Source organism: Scophthalmus maximus, chromosome 15 (genome assembly GCF_022379125.1).
Source record: "Scophthalmus maximus strain ysfricsl-2021 chromosome 15, ASM2237912v1, whole genome shotgun sequence".
NCBI lineage: Eukaryota > Metazoa > Chordata > Actinopteri > Pleuronectiformes > Scophthalmidae > Scophthalmus > Scophthalmus maximus.
The window spans coordinates 18,797,374-18,818,387 of NC_061529.1; the positions used below are offsets into that span (position 1 = coordinate 18,797,374).

At 42.7% G+C, this 21,014-nt stretch overlaps 2 protein-coding genes across 6 annotated transcripts; both read left to right on the forward strand.

Moving 5' to 3' along the window:
• Nucleotides 1-174: 174 nt before the first annotated feature.
• On the forward strand, nt 175-7,330 carry atp6v1c2 (ATPase H+ transporting V1 subunit C2). Of its 5 annotated transcripts, XM_035611273.2 has the most exons (14): nt 177-258; nt 464-667; nt 1,176-1,243; nt 1,802-1,887; nt 2,119-2,181; nt 2,381-2,475; nt 2,838-2,929; nt 3,018-3,113; nt 3,190-3,258; nt 4,509-4,601; nt 4,694-4,781; nt 4,878-4,975; nt 5,084-5,213; nt 6,584-7,330. In XM_035611273.2, the coding sequence occupies exons 2-14, from the start codon at nt 539-541 to the stop codon at nt 6,671-6,673; spliced, it is 1,197 nt and encodes a 398-aa protein (XP_035467166.1). In that variant the 5' UTR covers nt 177-258; nt 464-538; the 3' UTR covers nt 6,674-7,330. The 5 variants fall into 5 exon arrangements, with proteins under 5 accessions (XP_035467165.1, XP_035467166.1, XP_035467167.1 ...); XM_035611272.2 differs by lacking the exon at nt 1,176-1,243 and having other exon boundaries at nt 175-272; nt 2,725-2,929; XM_035611274.2 differs by lacking the exon at nt 2,119-2,181.
• Nucleotides 7,331-9,215: 1,885 nt separating this feature from the next.
• kcnf1b (potassium voltage-gated channel, subfamily F, member 1b) lies at nt 9,216-12,159 on the forward strand. Its single transcript, XM_035611442.2, has one exon. The coding sequence runs from the start codon at nt 9,459-9,461 to the stop codon at nt 10,827-10,829; it is 1,371 nt and encodes a 456-aa protein (XP_035467335.1). The 5' UTR covers nt 9,216-9,458; the 3' UTR covers nt 10,830-12,159.
• Nucleotides 12,160-21,014: the final 8,855 nt, after the last annotated feature.

The window sequence follows — 21,014 nt, forward strand, 5'->3', positions numbered from 1 at the left end:
GTACGAAAGGTATCTAAAGTGTTCACGCGTATACTGTCAATGCACACGTGTTCAAAACTACTGAAACTTAGAGCGGGAAGTAAAATTATATTCCATCATTTTCGGTGACCTGTACTTGCTCGAATCACTTGAAGTGCTATAACAGCTTGTTGTGGTCCCTGGAGACAGTGGAGTGTCAGTCAGTCAGCCTCAGGTGGAGCTGCTGCTCACACTCTTACAGAGGGATTAACAGAGGATGATCATGAGGATGACCTGACGGTAAGAATACCTTAGTAAGTGGTTTATATTCCTTTTTGACGTTCTCTATTATTTAAAATTTGATTATAATCCCTTTTAGTGAGAAACTAAACAAAGAATGGGATATAAACCGTTATAAAATCATGCATGTAATCTTTTACTAAGTTTATTATGAAAGACTATGTGCTTTTGATGTTACAGTATGTTTGTTTGCTCTGGGTCACAGTCCATTTGGTGCCAAAGGCCCGTTCTTGAGGGGAGCATTTTTGACCCAAGGCCTCTATGTGAAACGTCGCGAGTCATGACCGACTTGTGGTTGATTTCTATCCCACTGGACAAGAAGAGTTTAACCAGCGTAGAGCAACTCAAGCACACCATTGCCAAAACCAGCCGGGCCTCCTGCTGCAAGTTCTCCATTCCAGATCTCAAGGTGAGGCTGTTTTGTCATCTGCTCCGGTGAGCAGCCTGATGGAGCCGAATGAATTACACAGAGTAAATAAACACACTATGAAAACAGCATTGTCAAAAACAAAGAGCGGTGAAGAATTGTACGTGTGAATGTCAGTTCTGTGTTTATACCAGTACAGTAGAGTGTCGTTGAGGAGGATGAGGGTGTTTGGTGTCCTTCTCAGGTGAAGGACTAAAGGCTCAGGTTGCTCTCTACAGTTTGAGGCAAAAATTCCATCTGACCCATTTCACTCGGCGCGATCAGTGTTCACCTTGGTTGCCGGGACTCAATTCGAAACAGTAGCCTTTCCAATTCAAACATGAAAACCCCTTATGATGAATGTGATTTGTGGACACCCCCGGACTGAATCTTTACGAGTGATCGTACACGCAGAGCGGTTGTTTGTGTTGTGAGTGATTTGAGCCCTCACTGATGTCAGATGGATGAAGCACCAGTGGCACTAACTGTAACGTCTATGGCATGACCTCAGGTGGGAATACTGGACAGCCTGCTCAGTATCTCAGACGATCTCTCCAAACTCGACACGCTGACTGAGAGGTAAAAAAAAAAAAAAAAAAAGCTGCAGGAAGGAAGAACCAAACTGAACATGTGGCCGCATGCTCCGTTGGTGCACATGGATCCTGTTGGTCTCAGTAGTCATTGCACATTTGTAGCTTAATGTGCACCTTTGTCCTTAATTGATAGCAGTAACTCTAAGCTTGTGTGCCGTCTACGCCGTGATTAATTGATGGTCAGGGGCAGCTGACGGTTAGTTTTCCCTCCTGATTTTTAAATTCACTGTTGGTGTATCTGAGCTGACACAGTGCAAGTAGGGAGGCTTATTTACGACATCAAAACATTGGCCTGGCAAGATCAAACCAGGCAGCTTCATTTTAAAGTTTAGTCCAAATATCTTGAGTTAAGTTTGATTCATTGTTTTCTGTGTGTGTCTTCAGTTATGAGGACTTCACACGGATGAATAAAAGCCCTGCTCCACATTCTTGCTTCATTGCGTAGATTTCCAGGAATGAAGGCACTTTAAATTGTTGAGATTCTATAAATAACATATACATATTCTGTAAAAGTGGATTTTTTTTTTCTTGTTTGCCTACTCAGTGTGATCAAAAAAACATGTCAGTGTATGAGGGGTGTGATGGAGCATTCTACCGACAAATTGATGGAAAACGCTCTGGCAAATGGAGGTGAGTCTCTCCCTCTCTCGGAGGGTGTTAATTACCTTGTATGCAAACTCATCAAGTGAGTGCACAGGAACCCCAGGCTGCATGCATATTGCAAATGAAACTAAGAGCTACCTAACATTATACTCTCTGTAACATTCACACAAACATCCACAGAGACAGACGGACAAAAAAACAGCCGTCCGACACGAACCATTGTCTTTTTCATTGTTTCTCATCACTTTCCTCCATCAGACCATGGCGTGAATCAGAGAGCCGTCCTGTCACCACTGGAAAGTTACCTCACGTCACTGAGGGGTATTTTATCCGCTCTTTGAGCTGGCGTGCAACTATGTGTGACTCTTTATACAAAGAGTGTGTTTTTACAGTGCTTTCGCCCTCTCGCTTCCTGTGTAACTATTCCTATTCCACTGTGTGGTGGAGTGTTTTTATACAAATGTGCAATTTTTTGGTTTCTAGTTAGGTCTCGACTTATGACTGTGTGTTTGTTTCTCAGTGGACTTGATGAGCTATGTGACACAGTTTCAGTGGGACAAAGCCAAGTATCCCACAGCTCTGCCTCTCCCTTGCCTGGCAGATATCATCAACAAGGTACAGGCTAATGAACATGAGGATTTAATAATGATGTGTAGATATCGTTATTAGAGTCAGAACCCCCTGAATGGGGTTCTTTAGCAAATAGCTATTGAACTTTTACAAAGTTGCGAGACACAGAAGAAATATCGGAAGCCATAGTGAAATGGAAATGACAGCGGCTTTAGCTTCAGTAATGTGACATTTGCTTTAGTTACTAGAGGGATTTGAATGAAGTCCTTCAAATGTGATTGAACCTCTGAAAAGTGGGTATAAAGGTACCACCTGATCCTGAGCTGTTGAGAGAAACAAGTCGAGACACTTGCGGGACTGTTTACATCCGCCCGCACCTCCTCACCTCCTACCTGCGTGTGTGCCAGGAAGTGTCCCAGGTGGAGACGGAATTGAAATGTCGAGCTGCGGCGTATAACAGTGTGAAAACAAGCTTGCAAACCCTTGAGCACAAACTAAGGTGAGTAACATCGGTTTAAGAGGAAGAAAAAAAAACACCCCATCATATTCAAATTTCCCTGAACTGGAATGTCTGTCTGTCTTTCCAGTGGGAATTTGCAAACGCGCAGTCTAAATGACATTGTGAGAAAAGAAGACCTGGTGGTCTCAGAGTACCTCACCACTCTACTTGTAGTGGTTACCAGGTCAGTGATAGCACATGGGTCTTTGTATCTATTAAGTTCTTGATGTGTAAAATGTGTTCCGTGTCTCTGGTCACAGAGGGAGCTTCCTGCAGTGGGAGAGGACCTATGAATCCCTTTCAGAGTTTGTGGTTCCACGGTCGAGCAGGTGAGCCGTCTTTGTAAACCGCGGGCCGTGAGACGAGCCACTCCACTTGATGGAGGCGCAGGCGCACTGGCTAAGCTCCGAGTACCTGTTCTCAGCCTCTAAAGGGCTCAGGCTAAGTAACCACAGGTGTTCCATTACCAGCAGAAAAGTAAGAGTCGGAGTGGCGGGTCTTGTTACTTACGCCCGTGCTTTTCCCACTGCGACATGTCAAAATGTCTTTCCATTAGGAGTAAATGACCTAAATTATGCAATTCCGTCATAACTGCGCTCATCTCCCCCCTGACTAAAAGACAGCCCAGGGTAAGTGAGAGCACCAGGACCTTTAAGGTTCAGTGTGTAAGATTTGATGGCATCTAGTGGTGAAGTTGCATATTGCAACCAACCTCATCACATTTTTTTGCTGCGTGAAGGAACACAAGGCGTAGCATAATGGTAGACAAAAGAGCCTAATACGAAATGAAAGGTGTTTTTTACATCGCCACACATTATGTATCACCATATTGCACAGCCCTGGTCCAGGTTATACCCAGCCTCTCTGCCAGTGTCAGCTGGGACTACTACATCCCTCAAAGTATATGCAATTTAGCTGATGGATGGATTGATGGATTGAAGGAGCACAAGAGAATAAATGCATTGCATGTCAGTGTTATCCAGCAGAGAACCGCCTAGCCCACAGGAAACTATACTGAGAAAGGCCATTGTGTCAGTGATGATAAACCCCGCCCATGGCTCTGCCCCTGGGTCGTGATGGACAGTTGATTGTCGTTCAGTTTGGTAATGATGATGTGTCTCCATCTTTAAAAAAAGGACAAAAGATGCCTCGCACCTACTCATGAAAACTATATACCTAAAGAAAACAAAGCTTTACGTTTGATATAAACAGGCCTCCGTGGCCCTCTGCTGGGCAACTTGGAAATGCAAAAAAAGCCTCTCCTCTGTTTCCTGTGTTGCAATTTGAGCAATGAGAGCAAACGTAAGGAAATGAAAGTGTCATTAGTTTTTCAGATATTTGGTCATAAACCACAGTATTGTACAAATATTGGCGATATAGAGTAAAAAAAAATCAGCAGACTAGAATCCATCCTGAGGGGGACAGTCAACATTTACAGTAAGTTCATCAATATCACACAGCTTTCATTTTTCGTTCACCTTATCTTTTCCTCTTCCAGTTTGTCTTGCTGTTTGCATGTCGCCATGTGTTGTTTGTGAGTGCAATTGTCTGTCATTTTTTGGGGGGTGTGACACATCAGGAAGCTGCATGAGGACGGAGAGGGCGGAGTCTTCTCGGTTACACTCTTCAAAAGAGCCGTGTGTGAATTCAAAGCCAAAGCCCAGGAGAGCAAGTAAGCAGGATGGATTTGCCAGAAATTCCATCTTCAAGTCAAAGACGTGTTGCCTGTGTCAGTTACCATAGCGCAGCCTCTGATCCACACAGGTTCACTGTGCGTGAGTACAGCTTTGATCTGGAGGAGAAGACGCAGCAGGAGAGGCAGCGGCTTGGTGTTCACAAGAAGGAACAATATGTGCGTCACACATCATGTATTCTCTCTACAGAGTTTTTTTGTGTGTGTGTTGGTGTGTGTTGCATTGTATTATAAATGTGTACGCCTCCTCCATAGGGAATCTTTGTGCGTTGGCTGAAGGTCAATTTCAACGAGGTGTTTGTCGCCTGGATTCACGTGAAAGCTCTGAGGGTGTTCGTGGAATCAGTCCTCAGGTCAGTGCTGCGTATCATTCGTGCTGCTCGCTCATTAACTCTCAACGTGAAGTTGAAAATGGCAGGTGGTTCATGTGTGAGTGGACTCAAGATGATATCCCCTGCCAGGTACGGGCTGCCTGTGAACTATCAGGCTCTCCTGCTGCAGACCGACAGGAAGTGCTCAAAGAAACACAGAGAAGAACTGGCCTCGCTCTTCACGCACCTGGACCCAACCGCCACTGCCAGCAAGACAGACGTAAGAGGCCAAACTCCCATTCACTGCTTCGAATGTTGCTCATAACCGTGCCAATGTTACATTCATGGTTTATCTACAGCACGGAAAGCTAGAATTACTGCGGCGGAACGATTCCAGCAAATGGTCACGCTGCAACAAATATGGTCACAACCTCCCCTTCTGTTCCTATGGTTATGGTTGTGTAAATGATGGTCAGAAAAATGTTTTTGGGGAACATTACGATGCAATAGTGAATTTGACCTTTGACTGTTTGGATACAAAATGTCAGCACTACACCATTTCATCCTATTAGACTTTTGTGCAAATATTTTCAGAATTGGCATAAGAATTCTTGAGTTGTTGTGGCTAAAAAGAGAGACATTCCACTAGCCACAGGTGTCGCCCTATCTAAAAAGGCATGAAGACAGAATAAAAGAAGTCGTTGAGCGTGGCTGTGACTTGACTCGGGGATCAGTATGTGGGTCCACTTTGTAGCTTTCCAGTGGCTTTCAATCACGTATCGCAATCCATAACAATCTGTGTACAATAACCAATGATGACAAAATGGAAGATGTACTTTTAGAGATGTTTACGCCAATCTATTAGAAATCAAAAAGAATATTTAATTTACAAAAGTAGTCAGACCCTGAGATCAGTACTTCCTTTGGCAGCAGCAGTTACAGCTCTCTGAAAGCCTTGTGCAAGTAGATTTGTACACTTTATCCAACTCTTCCTGGCACATTCTCTAAAAACTCCTGGACTTCGTTGGAGCCACTCACAGACAGCCAGTCTGTGACCCCGCCATCCCAGTCTCAGGTAAAATGCACTCTGGAGAAAGTTTTCTTCGAGGACCTCTCTGTATTTGTCTGCATTCAGCCTGTTGAAAGCTTTGCTGTCAAGATTGGATGCTCGGGCAACACACAAGTGAAATCCAATTTATTCAGAAACTGTTTTATGGTGAATCATTTATGGGGAATTTGACAATGCTTTGCCATTTTTCATAAAACCCAAAGACAGTCCGGGCGAGTAAAGTGTTCATCCAGATTTCATGTTAATGTCGGCGTGGAGAGGAGCACTGTCGGCCATCTGCTATCCGGCCCACTTGAATTGACATCTGTCACACGCAAATTTATCCATGTTTTTGCCAGAATGCGCGGAGGAAAATGAATTTGTGTGGGCTGCTATACTACACACACACACACACACACACACACACACACTGAAGGCAAATAAGGACGCAAGAGCGCATAACATACAAAACAGAACTGCATGTGAAATGAACAGAATTTGCATTGTGCACGGACGCTCCAGCACAACACAACAGTGGGTTTTAATTGGTCGAAGATGTGTGTAATGTTGCAGGTTTTTTGTTTTCTCCCTCTGCCGAGCAGGTAAGCTGTGACATCCCAGGACTCTGTCAGCAGGAGTACTTCTCCTACATCTGCTTCGACATCAACACCAATGTGCTGGAGACCAGCTAGCGGTCAGCAAAGAGAGGACCCACACAGTGACCAAGCAATGAGGGCCCTGCGTTGTAGCTCGATATCAACACCGACATGCTGGGGATCAGCAGGCTTGCAACGAGGGGCCCTGTGGCTCATGCAGCACTTGTTCCAGACCAGTCACCCAGAGCTAAGAGCGTGAAGGCCCTCAGCACTAAAATACAATGAATCGAGCAAAGATTATAACTTCAAATGTCTTTTTAATATTTCTCTTGAGACAGGAGGAATTGGCTGCGTCAGACGACGGTGTAAATAAATCACGTCAGGTTAACAGTGGATGGATTTGGGTTCTCTTCACCACAGTGTTGTCTACACACACAGAGTAAACTTTGTGCTGCTTGTGGAATTATGGAACCATATACATGTAATACCTTAAAAACGTAGTCCAGTGTTTTCTGTATGTACTGTAAATGTTTCTGTCAGCGCACAGCTTCAAGAATTGCATGTGAATGCTGGAAATTTTGAAGCCATCACAGTCATTACGTGGGATTTCTTTATGCACGGTTGCACATTAATCAACAAAACAGTATAGAGCTGCAACTGTTTGTATTTGTTTAGTAATCGACCCAAGAAAATGAATCGCAGACAGATTAATCGATTATGACAATAATCGTTAAATGCAGCCCTAAAACAGCACACTCCGTCTCCTCCATGTTTACTACTATTATACAGGAGAAGCCTATCACATCTCTGTAGGCCTATACCACACTTCTCTCAAAACAGATTTTTCTTTGTGATGGTATCAATCGTGGAAGAAGAATCTTTTACTTCGATAAAGATAACAACACTGCAAACACAATCTCATAATCCTGAAGATTTTCTTTAAATCCAGTTTTAAAAAAAAAGATATCTTTGGCCAGGAGGTCAACAGCCGCATTTACACATTCAGTGCATACCTTATTTCATTGTTTAGGTCCACACACTTGCTGTTACCAATAGTCTTATCTGCAATATAATACTTATCAGTCATCATGCTGAATAATGCCCGAATAAGTCATATTGTTATGGTCAGCAGCCTGTCAAGGTTTCAGAGTGCCCCTTAAAAAAAGTGTTTGGAAACATTGTTCGCCCCGACTGCAGAGTAGTCAGTATGCTTCCTGTTCACACAGGCACGCCCAGTGTACGTGGATGGTCACGGGATTAAGGGGGGATTCGGAGAGTCCTTCCTCTCGCCTTTTCTTAACCACTTTTCCTCAACCTCAATGGAAATCGTCATGAAAGGTCAAGGAAAGGTGTAAAGGAAGGATTCATAGGACTTAGGAAGAGCCAAGAGCACCGCTAAGAGAATGCGACCCGACTTCCACTGTGCTACGTTATCAAGCGACGTTATCGTTGTGCGTCTGCTGTGGTGAAACTACACATTTCAGAAGATGGAGCACAAGAGGCGCATCTTATAGGCTACTCCGCCACGTGCGTTCTTAGCGGGTGGATTCATGCTAAACACGGACAACACGGTGAAAATTATTCATTCATTACCGAGGTTGGAATTGAAATAAAAACAGGAATATAGGCTACGAACCTGAAAGGAAAAGTTTGTCACATTGGGAATGTTTGCTCTGCTCTATTTAATCATTTAAGTTAAGTATTTAACTTCCTTCCGCAATGAATTGTAGGGCGACCATTTCTCCTTTCCTTTCGCATAGGAAGGTCCAGTGTAACTTCGTGAGAAATTCGAACAGCTCTTATCACGGCTGCCGATGAAATACTTCCGGGTCCTCTCACTATAGGTACCTTCCCAAACAAAATTGACAATTTGACGCCAGCCTAAGACTGATGTGGCGCTAAAACAGAATCGGACCTCTGTAGCCCGCCCCTTGTGTTTGCCAGAGCGTGGCAGCTCACAGCTACATTAGCAGCTCATACCGTGCTACTATAGGCGTCTTTCACAGCTGACATTTTGACAAGTCATAGTGAGAGAAGCACAAACATTTAAGATGGCAGAAAAAACTGATAATGTTGGCTCTGTTCAGTTCAATTGTCCGAGTGAGACACGTCTATGAACACAAAAAATGACCAAGGCCCTGAAAGTGAAGCAGCTTAATGGGATTCAGCCATCATCCATTACACACATGTCAAAATGTATGTAATGAAAAAAACCTATGCAACTCAAACTGAGCCGTCGGCAGTGGAGTTGCATTGTGGGCAATTGCACTTAGCTGCCAGGTTTTGACAAGGAAGAAAAAAACAACTATTTTTGGGTACGCTGCATTAATGTTCCCTTTTACTGGAGTGCGATGCTAAACTCAGTGCAGCACCTAGGCTTAACTAGTTTAGTCCAGCTGTTCCCGAACCCCAAATTTCCCCAAAGTACCAACTATGTTTTTCTCTTAAATGTGGAGGAGAATAAAATAGGCACAATGCAAGTATCTCAAAATTACACTTGATCCTCTTGTGGTGAAAGATCACTATCTCTGTTTCTCAACATGTCACTGCTGTTACAGATTATTTAAGTTTGATCTTAGAGGGTTTTATTTACATATTAGTAAACCCTGCAAATTCCTGTAAGTAGTGTATGCCCCCCCCTACACACACACGTACACACATACATATACACACACCCACCCACACACACAGACAGAGAGAGAGAGAGAGAGAGAGAGAGAGGGAGTGTTCAGAAAAACTGGCTGCTCAAGCTGTGGCACTCAATCCATTGAACAGTCAAGAGAAACCATTTTACGCGCCGAAATAATGGATTCTGGTTGGTAGCCCACGCTTTAGTTTTACACCAAAGGACTGATATTGATGCAGGAAAACACTTATCAAAATGTGGACGGTTCCGAAGCCAAAATACAGGCGGGGTTACTGCGCCGAGGGGGAGATTGCTGTAAACATCGGCGGGGTCCGAGTGGTGCTGTTCGGGGACGTTTTGAACCGCTACCCGGAGAGCAGACTGGCGGAGTTGCTGAACTGCTCCACTCGGGATTACGAAGAGGTCTCGTCGCTGTGTGATGACTTTGATCCGCGCAGAAAAGAGTTCTACTTTGACCGAGATCCTGATGCCTTCAAGTGCATCATCGACGTTTACTACTTTGACGAAATCCACATCAAGAACGGCATTTGCCCCATCTGTTTCATCAAGGAGATGGAATTCTGGAAAATAGACCAAAGCGTTCTAGATGAGTGTTGCAAAAGTTACCTGAGTGAGAAGGAGGACGAGCTGAAAGAGATTTCGAACAAGGTGCAAGTCATTATGGAGGATCTGGACGTTGACCAGTGCATTACGCGCGCCCAGCGGTGCCAGACGTTCCTGTGGCAGCTGATGGAGAAGCCGGGCTCCTCCTTGGCGGCGCGCATCATCGCCATCGCATCCTTCCTCTTCGTCCTGGTCTCGGCGGTGGTGATGTGCGTGGGAACCATCCCGGAGCTCCAGGTGACAGACTCCGAGGGGAAACTCGTGGAGCACCCTACCATGGAGGGGATCGAGACCGCGTGCATGTTATGGTTCACGGCGGAGTACCTGCTGCGCCTCGCCTCCTCTCCTAACAGGCTGCACTTTGCGCTCTCCATCATGAACGTCATCGACTTCTTGGCCATCATGCCGTTCTACGTGGTGGTGTCCCTCACCTACCTCGGCACAGCATCCATGATGGAGCTGGCTAACGTCCAGCAGGCTGTCCAGGCGCTCCGCATCATGCGTATCGCGCGCATTTTCAAGCTGGCGCGCCACTCCTCCGGACTGCAGACTCTGACCTATGCGCTGAAGCGCAGCCTCAAAGAGCTGGGGCTGCTCCTCATGTACATGAGCGTGGGGATCTTCGTGTTCTCGGCGCTGGCCTACACCATGGAGCAAAGCCACCCAGAGACCCTGTTCAGGAGCATCCCGCAGTCCTTTTGGTGGGCCATTATCACCATGACCACCGTGGGCTATGGAGACATCTACCCCAAAACCACACTCGGCAAGTGCAATGCAGCCGTGAGCTTTCTGTGCGGGGTGATAGCCATTGCCTTGCCCATCCACCCCATCATCAATAACTTTGTGATCTTCTACAACAAGCAGAAGGTGCTGGAGACCGCTGCGAAGCATGAAGTGGAGCTGATGGAACTAAAGTCAGGCAGGGACTCGCGCAAGAAAAGTCGGAATTCGGAGGAGACTGTGGACGCACCAACAGTTGGGACAAGTTCAGACTTTCTGTAACTTGTTATTGTCAAGTTATTGTTATTGACTTGTTAAGTTCATAGCCAATATAAATGAAATGACAAAACAAAAAAATTTTAAAAAATCAGTTGTCCATTGTTGAATTCACAAAATTTGAAACATCTTAAAAGTAAAAGTTCAGTTGTAAATTTGTTGCGACTTCATACAAGACTGGGGCCTGCAGACACCTTGGGAGAGCTCCATTCAGTGACACCTGTATATAATAAAACTGCTGTCTTTACTCTGCTCTTGCTTTCACTGGTAACATGTGATGTGGTGCTTCTGACCGTGTTCCATGTCTAACTCTCGCCTAACTGTGAAGGCTGTTGTCATTTTGGATTCGAAACTTTTGCATGAAAAAAAGAAACTGTACATGTGCACAGAGTCGTTACGTCAGTATCTATGGGAGTAAAGGTACAAATCAAAATGTATTTCCAGTATAAGTTCAGTTTCAGGTGTATGAGAAGTTCCACAATTTTTCAGAGCTCCTCCAAAGTTTGTTCAGTACAAAATATATCTCTGCTGCAGTTCACTCAGATCTCAAAAGTCTCATATTAGTTCCAGGGAGCGAAAGCTGTGGATTGTGTCCCTCATCACTTACATCAGAGGCCCGTTATGAAAGGATCATATCATATGTCGGCACAAGAGGAGTGATTACAGCAAGCAAAACCCATTTCTGTGTTCATATTGCCACCTGACTCCTGACTGCAAACTTTGGAAAAAAAAATAACTGCGCTGTGCTTACATTTTCTAAAAATTTGGGGGGAAATTGGAAAATGAGATAATCTAAGATTATGACTAAAGGTGAGCCATACAATGCAGCACTCAGAAAACATGTGTAACTAATAGATTCATCTCTTCAACCAGATTAGATGAATGATGTGTGTGAGGACAGATGCTGAAAAGGCCATATCCTCATGTTAAATCCCCTCCTCCAGTGATGTGAACAAATATTTGGTATTTATGGTTATCAATTTGAAGCGTTCTATCAGATGTATGGCTAAGAACCAAAACCAAATGTGTGTGCATGTGTGTACTTCTGTCTTTGTGAGCTTGAGTTACAGAGCGCACAGAGTGAGGACATTTACTTCACTCTCTGACACAACGTCAAACAGCTGTCTGTCAGTTAAGACTTGGTTTCAAGGTCGAAGTTACAAATAAATGTACGTTAGGGTTGTTGTGTACGAGTGTCCTTACAAAGACAGATGTTTGTGTTTGTGTAATGTTGGGTTTTGGTTCCTGGAGACCCTGGTCCATTGTTAACATTTTTTTTATTATCAAATTGTTTGAGTTTGTTCTTATTTTTAATGACTATTAAAACATGTTTCAAAAGTCTGTCACAGAAAATGATGCATTCCTTCTGTTTCTGTCTCAGAGGCTCCATCTGTTAAACGTGGGTAAATAAAGGGAATTTTCATTATGCTCCATATGGATCGGTGATTGCAAACATGCATAGCTCATATAACTCTTTCATTATTTAGGCTTTAGCAATGGTCATTTCTACATTCTGTAATCTCAATCAAAAGTCCACATTGTTGCCCAGTTCGGGTTTGACAAGGAAAAAAAGAAAACATGTATTCAAAGAAAGATATGTGGTTGGATTTACATTTATTATTTTGCACATGCCATAGTCACGTCTTTGGTTTAGTCCAAATGACGAGCAAAGCCCATTTCAAGATAATTCAAGGGTTAAACAAAAGTTCTGTCTTTTTATATTCATATGAATACTATAGACCTTTCTCAAAATTAGTTTTAAAATTCTCAATTTGAGAATTTGATCAGTTAAAGCTCAATACACGAGAGGCTGTGTGCCTTTTGTTAATGTGGCATTGATTTGCAGAGAGGTTCATAGTAAAACTGTAGCTATTTGAAAAAAGTAATTCAGTGGGGTTTTTTTTTGTCCCTCTGCCCATTTTTATTTGACATAAATGTCCCAGGAAAAAAAGAAAAATGTTTGATCAGAATGAAAAACTAGATTTAATTTGATCAAGAACCTTGTATTGTAGGCAAGGCATGTACACGCTTGGGTCTGTGTTGTGCATGTGTGAGGCTGCACATTTCTAAGTATGTCTGTACCTTCATCTGCATGTTGCCTTATGAGTTTCTGTTTTACTGTATGTGTCAGCATGTGACACGATCCAAGGCGGTGGTGTGTGAGAAGCGTTTGCCCCCCTGCGGAAGAACTCTTCAAAGTGAGGCTACTCATACACCCACACACACTCAACACTCAAAAACACTTGCTCCCCACCCCTCTCTGTCCCCCCACCTCCGCCCCACCTGCAGTTTCTCTCTGCCTCCTTCTCACTCCGTCGTCCTGCCTCCACCTCCTCACTCTCCGTCTCAGATGATGATCTGTCAGCAAGATATGCAAAGCGCTTGTCGCTGTCATATTTTCAGGGTGTGTCGCGATGCAAAGCTTCACACATAAAAATTCAAATGGGAAAACTGTGTATCGCAACCTAAATGTTTCAAAAAGGAAACGGTGGATGATTGTTCATTGACAATCAAGCATGTGAGGATGAGGGTGAATTGACAGAGATTAGCTGACATGGACGTCAACCAAATATAGCACTTCATATGTTATTTATCAGCAGCCATCACAGATGACTCAGTCTCCCTCTTGTGGCACAGAAACACAAAGTTTGAAAAAATATGTTGCTGACCACAAGCTGTGATGCCCTTCAAAGGTGAAACAGACAAACCGACCCCGGCTCAACGTGTGCAGCCGCTGTACGAACGCGTTGATGCTCTAAAGCACAATTCACGTGTGTGTCTGTGGCTCTCCTGCAATGTCTGATCAATGACAACCTGTAAACCAATGCATCAAAGACGTAAAGAGCCTCCTTGTCAATACATGGCTCCCCCCGTGTGCTTTGATGCTTCTCAGGGTTCTCCCAGAGTTCACATCAGCGTCGGGAAGAGGATTTGACTGTAAACAGCTTTTGATTGAAGGAAGATTTAATGCTAATGATTAGTCATTTTTAATTAGTTCCCGAAGGTAATAGTGAAACAGTGGCGTAGGCGTGTGAATAGGTCGGTTAGGTTTTAGGTTAAAGTATCACACACTTTTTGTTGACTTTTTGCAGATATACATTTTTTCACTGATGCCGCAGCACTGCAGCAAACATAGTGAAACTCCTGAAGTAAAAAATACTGGGTTTGAGATGAGCTGAGATATAAAAAAAACCAACCATAGCAGTTCCAACTTATTTTTTTTCTTATTTTACAAGGTGTTCTTTTATCTTGTTTTATACAAACTCAGTCTGACTGTTGGGTTTGTACAAACCCGGAGACACAGGCCTTGACTCGATTTGTTCATGATCGATAAATCTATTAAACATCAGAAAACAGTTGAATCCCTTGTTTTGTTCAACCAACCAAAATTAATTAAATTTACTATAATGTTATGACAGTTAAAAAAAGGAAAATTCTAACATTTGAGAGGCTGTAACCATTAAATGTTTGGTGTTTCTGTTTGAAAAATGTACGTGGTAATAGATGATTAGAATGGATGCTGAGTGACTAATGGATTAATTGACTTTCTATTAAACCTCTGTGCTCTTGACCGACGAGGCATTCCGCTGCATGATGGCTCAGACCACAGAACGAAAGATCAAAAATAATGAAGCACAAAAACCACACATGCTGAATCTAAAACAACAACAAGGATCAAATGGAAAAATACCATGCATATGAAATAAATCCAGTTCAGACTGGCTGTAAAATTATATCCAGTATAAAAAATGCATATCATAATATACCAACCAGCCACTCACATGGGATTGAATTATTTCACTTTCCTTTTACTAAATTAGCTGTACAGAAGATACTGTAGAAATTGACTAATTAACTACAGTGAGTAAAAAGAGTAAAAGTTATCCATAACAACGATATACAGTAATAATGTAACGGTATAACCGGGGCCCAGAACGACTTCTGCTATTAGCGGCCTTTGGCTCATTTGACCTTGAAAGGTCAGCCAGGCCAGGCTAGATGGCAAACTGAGTAAACTTACTGCATAGTTTTCCATCTCTGGGGAAAATAAAACTATATTATTATGTGATTTGAACATCTTACCATCTGCATTTTGAGTTAGCAGATGAAACTGTGTGGTAATCGACAATGGTAACAGTCTGATGTCTGTAGCAAAAAGCCGTTCAGGGGGCAAAAAGCCCTGAGTAAAACATCTGTCAGTCAAACAATTTGGAGTCATTATGGCAACACATACCCCACTGCTTTTTATTCTGTCTCAGAAAAATGCAGCTCTTTCCCTCACCAGCAGTGGTCTGCTGTTGTCATGGCTCCAGTCTTTAAATAACAGTCTCTCTCATTATTCTGCCTCAACAAGGCCCCTCGCTTTTAGACTGGACTCCCACATTGAATGCACTCTGCAGTTCATTGTGATATATTTAATAGAGCAACGCAGTTTTTTCCCCCTTTTAATCCAGTGCACGTCAGAAGAATGAATCATTGCATTCAAATTGCCATGTGTGATTTTCCTTTCTGATTCGATGCAGTGCTTGCACGGTTAATGGGTGACCTCAGAATCTGGCATGGTGGGCGGTGGTGAGTGATTCCTCCCCTGATTTGCATCTAATGATATTCAATACATTTCATTAACCTCTTTCAGACTTGGAAAACATCATTTTACTGGCTTCATCAATCTGTTAAAATGCTGCTCCTCTTAGATTTATTAGGGCTTTGTTGGATATAGTCTGTGCAGATGACATGAATGAAAGATTAAAGTACAGGAGCTGTGGGTCTGTGTTGTGGTTGGACTCTTTTGCTTTGGTCACACTGTGAAGCTGAAATCATTTTTCAGAAAAACCTGCTCTTGGCAGTAAGGAGTTACTTTGTAACACATTACATTAATGTGATTACTTTTTCAGTAAATAGTAGTGTAAGTGTAAGAATTGATGAGTAATTGTTTACAGTTTTCAAGTAACTTGCCAAACGCTGGTGGGAACTGATCTTCCATTAGAAGAATTGCCGCAACAATCTGAAGACATTCAGTTTAGACCTGAGCTTTGATGGTGTGACAGAAATCTGGCTAAATCCAACATAAGATAAGATGAAATAAGATAATCCTGTATATGTCCCACAACTGGGAAATTTGGATAATATAGCAGCAAAGTGGACAGAAGAATATAAAAACACAAGCAACCAATACATACAAAATATAAAAAATACTATACTATATATAATACTTTATACAGAGTAGTAACAATAATTGCACATGGATAGTAAGTTTGGCAGATATTAATTGCGCTCATTTGAAATTAAATGAATATTGCACTTTTAAGTGTCCAGTGTTTTATTACAGTGGTTGAATGTGTGTGTGTGTGCGCGTGTGAGTATGTGTGTGTGTGTCTCTGAACATGAAGTCATGTGTTGTTGCCATCAGGGCAGTCGTGAGTACTGTTGCCTCATAGCAAGAAGGTCCCGAGTTCAAAGCTGAGGGCCTTTCTGAGTCGACTTCGTCCCACAGTCTAAAGACATGCATGTCCACTTGAGACAGTCGTCTTGAAAGTTTTCAAGACAAAGTGACGATTTCTCGAATTAAAGATAGTAAGGTTCCAGTTTGATTGCATTTTCTTCACAGTAAAAAAACTTTCAAAGCTGTTTTTTTTTTTTTCTTTTGAAACCTATGTAGTTTACATCCATGTTTGCTCAACTTAAGCCTCCTTGTTCCATGAGTTTTGCTGGAGCATTGATGGTTTTCTTGCCACATGACCACAACTTGTTGATCAGTGAAATTGGGAAGAAACCTTTGAAGGGATTATCCAGATCTATAAAATCTAGTTGGTAGAATTTTGAGGAAATGGCTGTTGATGTGATTCTTTTTTTTAACATGGTGTATGGGTTAAAGGTGTATTTGCTATTGCTAATTTTTTTTACTCCTGGTTTAGTTGTGTCGGTCAAAGTTAAGGTCCCTTATGTATCTGATGCCAAAAACAGCTTTCATGTTAGATGTGATTCAAAGCATCAGATGGGGACTCACTAATCAAGGATTATTCGAAGAGTGACATTAATACATTTCTGGCAGCGTCTTTCAGGCAAACACAGACAGTCCAAGAGAGTTATTTTTATGATTTTCATTTGGATTTTTGCCGCTCGCAATGGAGAAAGCACAATTTCACAGAAATGTCTTATTTCTTTAGCGGTAAGGCGAAGCTTGTGATCTACTGGTTGATCTATGTTCCGACCCTTACCTATGGTCATGAGCTCTGAGTAGTGACGGAAAGAACAAGATCCTGAATACAAGCGGCCTAAATGAGCTTCCCTCACAGAGTTGCCGGACTCAGCCTTAAAGATAAGGTAAGGATCTTGGACATTCGGAGGGAAGCTCATTTCGGCCGCTTATATGCGTTGAAAGGGGTCGGTTGAGGTGGTTCAGCATCTGGTCAGGATGTCTCCTGGGCGCCTTCCTGCGGAGGTTTACCAGGCACGTCCAACTGGGAGGAGACCTGGCGGTCGACACAGAACCTCGCTGGAGGGACTACATATCCCATCTGGCCTGGGAACGCCTCAGGATCCCCCAGGCTGAGCTGGAAATCGTGGCTGGGGACAGGGATGTCTGGAACACCCTGCTCAGCCGGCTGCCTCCGCGACCCCATCCTGGATAAGTGGAAGAAGATGGATGACACTGACACTGTTGCGGTGGAGGTCTTCTCCTTACATCCAAGCAAATCCCACGGCACCGTTTTGTTCAGTGTGACCCCTCTCCGCTTCGTCAGTTAAAAAAACCCCCAAAAACCCAAAAACTTCACTTCCGTGTTGTCAAGAAATGCTTCAGATTTGGACTCAATCTGACTGAAAAGTGGTGGACAGAAACACTTCACGAACAGAGTGAAAAACACCTCTGTCTCCTCACTTCCGAATCAACAGTCCCTCTGACTGCTAAATTATTGATCTTGAGAAATAATCTGTGAAAGCAGCCCGATGGTTTCCTTTCAGACATCTGTTGTGTCAGTCTGGCCGTCTTCTGCAGAGGGAGCACTCAGCCTTGCCTGCCCGATGATTGCTTTGTACTCCTCCCGGGCCCCCACCTGCTCGCAGCTGGTCACTCCATCTAGTTTTTAGGGCAGCTCGCCTCTTTCGGAGACTGTGTTTTCAAATGGCAATGCTTTGTGTCTCACTGTTTTAGTTCCGCAAAGCACTTTTTGGTCAATAATGCATAGTCCCCCTGCAAAGGCCACTACTGGCAGGGGGTGAAGAGGTTGGTCTGTGCATGTTGGAGTGTCGCAAACATGTAGGTACTGACCTTTGTGTACGTCCTAATTTAGCATTTCGTTTTCAGACGTGAACTCCATAAAATGGCTGGAAAATTGGGTCGGGACATTTTCTGACGAGTTTTGCCGTTCACATGTAAAGAACACAGCAAGAGATTGTCAGCTCACAGCAGCAGGAACATTTTCGGAACATTCGGCTGAGGGGTGACGCCTGGGTAGATTGCTCGCCCCATGTAAATGTCGTGGAGATTTGCCAGCGGCTCACTCAGTTTGCGTTCTCACATACAGCCCTTCCGTAAAAGTTCAGGAAAAGAGCCCACTCTGACTAGACCTCAATGATATTTGATTGATTGGCGGATCAATGTCTGTGACATGTGTGTGTTTTGGACCTTTTTGCATTAACAGATCACATCAAATTAAATTAAGTTTACATGTGGTCTTATAACTTATGCAATGTAGAGAGATTATACTTTTTTATCAAACAAAACAACTAGAATGTACGACTGAGGATAATGTGTTCAGAACTCTGCTGTTTAGGGCTGTGCGCCTTTGTAAATATCATTGAAGACAAGAGGGAAACTCAATCATATGGTTGAGCTAGCTTCTTATTCAAATTCATTTCTTCCAAATTCTTTTTAAAATGTCACCGGCTGCAGAGCTGCTGCGAGCAAGCAAAAGTAATTCCTTGAAGGAAGGATGGGAATAGGATATTCCACGGCATGCTTTAGGCCATATTTACATAACTGCATTTCCAGCACTCTGAACGCCCGGGGGCAAACAACTCAAAGTAATCCTTTTTTGGTTCTTTATTTGAAAGCAGGTTTTTATGACTGAGATACATTAGCTATATGTTCACAGTTAACACATTCTGAATCCGACATTGTAATGTAGCTTATAATAGAAGGACGGAGAGAGTGCACTGCTTTTCCAATACCAGCCGTGTGTTTGTATGTGTCTGCGCACACACACACACACACACACATCGCAATCTAATTTCTGATTCAAATTAATTATGCTTACATATATATATATTTAGTAAATCCTTATTATATTTTCATTATTTGATAATTTTTTTATGATTTTTAAAAAATGGTATTAAATTAATCAAATTCTACCCTAATGTGCCTTCTACCTCAGAGCCCGGGCCTGCAGTTGTTCCGGTTTGTTCCTCCCAGAGCCGTCTAATGAGAGTCGCGACAACTCCATACACACCAATGGACCTTTTTTTTTTCCCAGCAATGGCGGATCATGGAGCCTCTCAATAGTTTAAATAATCAGATTGTATATTATCAGCACATCTGCATCAAATCAACATGCGCATTAAAGCATTTTAGAAAATATCGTGTTTCTGTCACTCTGAATAATGGATTCTAATTGTGCGCCAAGAACTTCCGGAACTATCTGAATTCTACATGAGTCACTTGACAGCTCTGGTCCCTCCTAAGTCTGTCTCCGTGGCCTGTATACAACATACTCGGTTACAGGGCCTTCTGTTAATGAAAGCAGCTCAGTTCAATGGCCTAAGTTTAGACCGTGCAACCGGTGCCGCATATATATATATATATATATATATATATATATATATATATATATAATGCAGATGTGTCTAAGTTTGCCTCCACTCTGGAGTTGACATTTATGCCACTGCTGCCAACACTGTGGTCTCTCATTCACTGTTGCCTCTCTGTGCGCAGGTATGAGATTTTTGCATGATATGTGACTTGGTCAGTGACTGTGTGAATACTGAAAGGACTCTCACCACCTCTGTTTGTATGCTTTTTCTTTTAACATTTAAAATTCAAATAAAGATCTGTCTCTCATTCACTGCTGCTTCTCTGTGTGCAGGCCACGGTCCGCACACTGCTGTCTTAAGAAAAAGTTGGGCTCCACGAAGGCTGATGGTATTGTCCTCAGCATGGTCTAAAAAATGACCGCCAAGTGGTTATTTCCCTTCTCATTCCCCCACAAGAAGACTGCCCCAAGATCAGAGACTTTCCCTCCATTTTATTAGCGACTGTTCAAAATTTTAATAGTATTATAATTAATAAAACAAAGCTTTTAAACATATTTTGTCGCATTGTCTGTTGCCCTTACTGAGACTGCCTCATAACCAAAGTCAAACTCTGAATATTGCTGCTCCTGTGCTCAGTTGTTTGTCTGCTGTCCATCCGCTAAAAAGCAGAGCATGATTCTTGTTCCTTTTCATTTGTGACTACAGCACAGATATCACAGTCATCACTTACTGAGACCCCAAAAGTTCTCAGCAAGAAATTAAGTTCAGCAGCAGAAAGAACTTGTAATTTATCATTAGTCTCTTCTGCTTTTCACCCGTGAAACACTTTTGATGACGATGCAGAGGTTAGCACAAAAAATTAACATAATCATAACTAAGGATAACTCAGATTTCACAGTAACGGTGACACTTGAAAATTCAATACGTGTCAGCAGTTTTAAGCCTTGATCAGCCAACATTAAAACCAATTAACAGTTAATGTAATAGCAGATTGCTGCATATCTACTGATTAAGAGAAATGCAGTCCCAGCAACATTTATTGCATCTCCTGAGATACTTGAACAGAACATGCCTTTTAAACCATAATTCTATTTTATACATTTTATATTTATGACTTTAATGCGATAGCCGACGGTGGAGTGACAGCAGGGGAAAACAGTGGGGTGGATGTGTCAGGATGATACAGTCATTCCATATGTATATACCATAAAACAAATGCATCTACCACAATTGCAATGCCTTAAATATGCTATAACCACATGCATAAAGATTATGTGATTCATGGTGAAACACACCAACATGTCCAGTATCGTAAGGTTAATCCTGACTAATATACCTCTGAATCTCAGCAGTTCTGACTCTCCCCGCTCTTTTGCTTCTTTAAAGGAGCTATTATTAACTCCAGCAGAAGTGAAGCACTCTCTGGTTCTCAGAGACTAA